This window comes from Pterocles gutturalis, unplaced genomic scaffold (assembly GCF_000699245.1).
Source record: "Pterocles gutturalis isolate BGI_N339 unplaced genomic scaffold, ASM69924v1 scaffold52973, whole genome shotgun sequence".
Taxonomy (NCBI): Eukaryota; Metazoa; Chordata; class Aves; order Pterocliformes; family Pteroclidae; genus Pterocles; species Pterocles gutturalis.
The window spans coordinates 1-6,229 of record NW_010127677.1 but is presented as its reverse complement, the minus strand read 5'-3'; the positions used below and the strand labels follow the sequence as shown (position 1 = coordinate 6,229).

General features: G+C 44.7%; 1 protein-coding gene across 1 annotated transcript in view; it reads right to left on the bottom strand.

Moving 5' to 3' along the window:
- The window catches only part of CHGB (chromogranin B (secretogranin 1)), a gene marked incomplete at its 5' end in the record, with an annotated part of 6,446 nt that extends 3,936 nt beyond the window's left edge, over nucleotides 1-2,510 (bottom strand). Inside the window, 2 exons of the mRNA XM_010079331.1 lie at nucleotides 1,173-1,266; nucleotides 2,467-2,510. Of these exons, the coding sequence (XP_010077633.1) occupies nucleotides 1,173-1,266; nucleotides 2,467-2,510 (138 nt within the window). The remainder of the gene's footprint in view (nucleotides 1-1,172; nucleotides 1,267-2,466) is intronic.
- Between the last annotated feature and the right edge of the window lie 3,719 nt (nucleotides 2,511-6,229).

Genomic DNA, 6,229 nt, shown 5'->3' with positions numbered 1-6,229 from the left:
TAACTGAAACTGAAATGAACTGACCACAATGGTGACAGTATATTTCTATGAAGATATTTCTGCTTGTGTCTGAGTAACATCAGAAATAGATCACAAATCCTAAGAGTTTTCAGACAACAGCTGTGCAGATTTAGAAATAGCTCATTATTTCTGAAAAGCTTCTCATTATCTGATATTCTTGGAGGAGATCCGTCTAATGGCAAAAACATGGTCCTTACCCTCTCCTTCTAGTAAGTGTTTTTTCTTTTTCCAAAACATGGCAAATATACAGGTTTTTTTCTGAAACTAACAATGTCATAAACAAAGCTTGATGCCTGATGGCATTCAGCATCTCCTATAAATTTGGGGCTGAGTTAGATACAAATACATGTATTCTCAAAGCCTAAAACCCACTCTCTTCTGATGACTGTACTAAGGCCATTATTCCCTCTGTAAGCAGGCAGGAGACAGATGGGTTTCATTATTGTTTCTTGCTGGCAGGTAAGTTCAAGAGCCTTTTTATTGTTCTGTAATCAAATAAACATAACTGGACAAAAAAGAAAGATGTGCATCGTGCTGTTTGGCACAGTGTCAAACTTAACCACACTTCACTCCAGACAGTAATCAAACATGCAAACAGGCTTACACCTCAACGTCGAGGCAGCTAAGCACCATGCTGTAGGAGGGCGCTCATCTGAAATGAGCACTCAGTCCCACAGGGAGCTTTCAGCACACGTCTCCAGACCTCTGGAATCAGTACCACACACTTAATCATTTCTGGGCTGACCAAAAGACTCCCCTCTCCCGAGCTGCGTGTGGATTCAGTTGCCACCAGGCACAGGAACCTTGTTGATTTATTTGAAGCCAGCTCCTACCCTCTGGGATGCATTTCAGCATATGGTCCAAACCCGGTCACCTTTGTTGACCTCTCAGGCTACCTAAAGAGCTTCTCCAGTTCTCTCAGACTTTCCAGGCAGCTTAAGTAGAACCAGCCAAAAATCCCTGACAGTTACCGGGTCAGGCTGTTTGCTCTTTGAGCAAGCCAAACTAAACTGAGGGAAACAGGAATAGTGACACTAAAATTTGGAGGCACCAGACTCGCACAGGCTGAAGTACCAGTTCACCAGCTTCAACACATGAAGAGAGTCCATCTACCAAACTCCTTTCACAAGTTCAGGCAACATTGTACTTACTCTTCTTCAGGATTTCTTTGCATTCAGGATTAATCGGTGGTGCGTTTGGCTTAGAGAGAGCATTGGACAGAACTTCCACTATGCACCGTGTCACCTAGAAGAATAGGAGAAAAAATTCTCATAGCGAAAATGGAAATCCTACTTCTGACCCAGATAGCAAGGAAAGCTAGTTGAGGATTAGAGTTCAGGCTGATATTCATGAGTTTTGAGTAGCTCTACCACAACTTCCGGTGCACTTGGGCAACAAGTGCTTTGCTCCTCGCTCCCATACCAGTAAGAAGAGGACAGTCATTAGCTCTTTTTATCTCCCCTTTTGTTTGCATAGGTAACAGGTTCCTTTTGTACATTTTAAAATATTAAATACCCTATTCAGTAGAAAGGAGAGTCAACAACATGTGGTAACAGCACCCTACAAAAATAAATCAACACAACACACGTTCAAATGATGCGGATCAGCCTGCAGGATCTGCCCCAATGAGGATGCTGCAAAAGTGTTACCAGAACTATGGCTTAGACTGCCAATAAACCAGAAACACCTTTATACCCTCTAGAAGTGACATGCTCTACATTTTTTCATGTGTGTGTGCTGTAAGCTCTGCCTCTTTCAGCACTTAACATTCAACTGGATAGTCTTCTGGAAGCAGAGGAAATTGACTGATGCAGGAAAGTTACACAACTGAGTGCTCAGATCGTCAGGGGTATGAGAGTCTCAGGCTGACAATCTGGGTGGCTGAATGGGAGAAGACAATAAAACATTTATATGGCTGTTTGTCTTTTAACTCTTTTTAGTTATTACTAAATGGTCACACTATCAACCAGTGGAGAGGGTCTGATGTCAGATTACAGGTGCTGACAGCAGCTAATGGCATTTATTTAATCAAACAGGTTAAGAACCTCTTTCTGAAGCAGCAGATGTGAGGACTGCATTAGAAAGTCCATTACGTAGTGTCTAACTATGGATCTATCTTTCTTCAAATTTGACATCTCAATTTTTACACTCCAATAACATGTACTATCAAATAATATTTCAGATCATTTTCCAGACAGCTGTAAAACCTAGAGTTTCAAAAGTACCACACTGACACAAGAAGCCAGCTTCCATTTTCATCAAATGCACCGAAGTGCACGTGGGTATCTTCTGACAGCTAAAGGGGCTCCGAGTTCTACATCACCGATGATCTCTTAAGAGTTTACCCTTAGGAAAAAAAAGCAGTACCCTGAGAGTTTAAAGACAAAACATGGAGAGCATGTGACTGATATTTTCTGAAATTTGAACTGACATACAGCAACTCACCATTTCTTCAATATGGTCTTTTTCCACTGGAACTGCACTGACACCTAGAAGAAAAACAAATTATTACAGCCGCATTAATCCTAGCAACAAGCATCACTGACAAGAGTCCTCAGTCAAATTGGTCTGATGAGATGGCTTGAGTTTTGGGTTGGCAGGTCAGTAAACCGGACGTTTTGCATTACATCTGTTCTTCAGTATGGAAAAGCAACGTAGACCTTCAACCCAGCATGAGAGAAGAGGTACATTGACCCTTTTAGCACAAAAAGAATATACACCAGAAGACAGAAAGCAACACTCAAATTCTAGAACAGGGCTTTACTTCAAGTCGGGTCTTCATGTAGACACACCTGTTTGGCGCTAAAAGAATAGGAAACAAACAAGGCCTGCTGGCACCCCAAAAACTCTTTTGGCTTCTCCAAGAGGCTCTGGGAGCCACCACCTCCCCAACAGGAGACCATTCTTCAAAGCTTTAAAGCAACTACTGTCCCACTCCTACTAGAGAAATCCTGTCTCACTTGGATAGGAGGTGGCTCCTGAAGGGAAGGGCAGAGCCAGACAGGAAAATGTAAATAGACACCCACCCCAAGAAACGAGCAAAAAATATCAAATTGCAGTGGAAAACACTGCTCCAGAAGGAAGCAGCACAAATCATGTCTCCTGTCCTGAGGACACACAGGGTAATTAATGTCTCCTTGCACCAGCTACTACACCTGGTCTGAGGCATTTGCTTTTGGAAAGAAGCTGCTGCAGATGGAACCTCCACACTGCTTTATTTTGCCATCACTGCTGCAATATGTCTCCAGCTCTTTAATGAGCTTGGCTGCTGTGCGCTATTACCAAACCGTGTCAATTCTCATCCACCTTGAGACTTGCAGAAGTGAAGTTAAGCAAGTCTGCCAGCCACACATGAGTACGTAGAAGGAAGGCTTATTGTATCACAGCTTCACAGACGTACCAAGTGGTGTATAACCACAGTACACAAATGTACAGCTTGGGGTGCAGTTCTTAAGTTCTTACACAAGTCAGGATAGTCGTAAAAACACCTTTCACCCTCTCTGCAATACAGAGGCGTGGGACAGGAAGAGATCTTCTGTAACAGGTGAACACAAAGCAGATTATGGAGATGCAGGGAGTCAGTTCACCTTACAGCATCAGGAAAACTAACACTGCCCCAAGGAAGTTTCCTGCAAAGCAGACAGGAGCATGTAGCCTCGCGCTATTAAAAGTGGCAAAACCTTTCTTCTTTTCTGCGACTGCAAAGGAAGCAGACATCCCCTTGAGCACTGACTGTGTGTAATAACTGAACACAATACAGTAACTACTCTTTTGACATTTCTACTGTCCTTTATTTTTGCTCCCTCAAACACACACGTAGGAATGTGCTTCTCCAGCCCCTGTCTCTTCTCTGCACATACAACTGCGATCAGAGAAGGGAACCCACACAAGGATAGCAGAGAAGGGATTCCCCTAAAATAGCACTACATCCTACCCAACCATTTCCCCAGAAAAACAGGTGGTGTGTGGGGGAGATGGTGCTATACAGAGCCAACCCTCTCCCCCATCTTCTACACTGAGTGGTGACTGAGCCAGGCTTTAGGTTACTTTATTTACTAACCTAGTATGCAAATAACGACCACACTGCACAGTGCTGACGCTGCTGCGGTCTAACCTGCCCACATCCTCCGTGAGCGGGGAGGATAAGGATGTATGTGCACGTGGGGGTAAGAGACTGACAGCAAAGTCTCTTCGACTAAAGAACTAAAGTGTTATCCACTAAAAGGACATTCTCCCAGTCCCACAGGGTTTGGAGACACCGGTCTTATGGCATGAGCTGCTCACAGTCACCACTTAGATGAGGGGAATGACCCGCTTCATCGCGTCTTCTTGACAAGGCTCCTCTGGTCCTCCAACCCAGGAGAAATCATGGCACACACAAGGGCAAACATCTGATTTTGTCCTTTTAATGACACTGCCACAGCACATCTGAGAGTTACACTCAGCTGATGTGATAAAGCACAAAAGAGACAAACTTCTGAACACCTTTTGCTGTCGGAGATGCCAACTTTGGGTGGCATCTCTCAGTGCTGCAGGAATACAAAGTCAGGTTGTGCTGACAGCCTTTGCCCTGTCATTGCAAAGCTCCCATCTCTCCAAGGAGATACACAGATAGATCAAGCGAGTGCTTGGTTAATGATGAAAGCTGACACACACAGACAAAGAGGAAGCATTAGGCTATCATAACAATGTCAGAAAAAGCAAATTATATTGGACATGTGTCATATTAACCTGACCAAAGGAACAAAATGAGTACCCAATCCATCCCAGAGCCTGAAATAATATGTTGAGGCAGCTGCTCTGACAGAGCTGATAGAGGAAGCCCATGGGGAGCCAGCATGCCCCACTTTACGCTGGTGCTGGCAGCGCTAGCCCATGCCAGCTGGCAAGAGCTCCCCCGGGGCCACTTGCCAGCTGGAGTTGGCTGGCCAACACCTCTGCCTTCCTCTCCATGTGTGCTCAGGAGGGGTGAAGCCATCGCTCTAGCACTGCCAACACTGCTGGGCAGCAGGGCACTCACCCACTGGGCTTGCGGGGACACAGCAGACGGTGCAGCTGCAGGGTTTCACAGCAGAAACAAAGTCAGAGCACACACTGAGATGGAAATCCTTTCCCCGCCCGTGCAGAAAACTAAACTACAGACTCACAAAGTAAAGCAAAGCCCAGGGTCTGCTTCCCCCTCCTGAACCAAATCTGCCCAGCCTATTACAATCAGATTATCTGATTTTGCAGAAGTGCTGAGAGCTGATGAAGATCACGAAAAAACTATGAGAAATACACAACAAATTCATGCAGCTCCTGCTTGCGTCTCCAAGATTGAGACAAATCTTTTGGTAGGTCCCTGATGAAATCCCCACATGGCTTTTTTTTCATTAATGCCAATGACTCAGTGCAGTGCCATTGCTCATCAAAACATCAGCAAAAACCTTTCCTAGGAAAGATCACAGAAACTTCAGCATATTGATTTGCAGAAGGAGCACTAGAAAGTTCTTGAAGTTAATGTTTCAGCGTTTCCCAGCCCCAAACAAACTCCTTAGTTCACTGATTCTGGCTGACATTTGAAAGCAAGATAGCTAAAAAGGACGTGAGAGGTACTTGACCTGCTTCATAGCATAAACAGGAAAAAATATTTGGTAAGAAAACTCCATGTGGTCTGTGGAATAAGTCTATTGAGCTTCTCTGGGCTGGGGTCTCTCCCCCCATCTTCCATCCTGCCCTTTAATTACCATAAAGGCACTTGAAGGTAGTCAGCTTCATTGGAGTGTTTCTGTACAGGTCCCAGAAGCGATTCCCTGTGGAGACTTCTAACATACCACAAACTAAATTACTTAACCCAGAATGACATCGATTCTTTCAAGAAATGATGTAGCATGCATAAAAAGCTATAAAGCCTTGGATAAAGTGATTGCTTTTGTGTTTAATCTTCATTTCACAGTTTGGCTTTAATATTTAATGCCACATGCAAAAAAAATACTGTTAGTTAACGCTGTCGACCTGCTACTGTACAACCACCTCCCAGTATCAAGAACTAGCTGTCAAAAATCTAGCAGTACCTAGAACTAAACCAGTAAGTCTGGGGGAAGAAACAGCACTGGGGGAGAAAAATAAATGTGAAGGACCCGACTGGCCCCCGCGCAGCGTGAGGGAAAGGGCCAGCGGGCGCGGAGGGCTGGGGGCAGCCGGGACACGTCTCCGGACACCCCGCGGG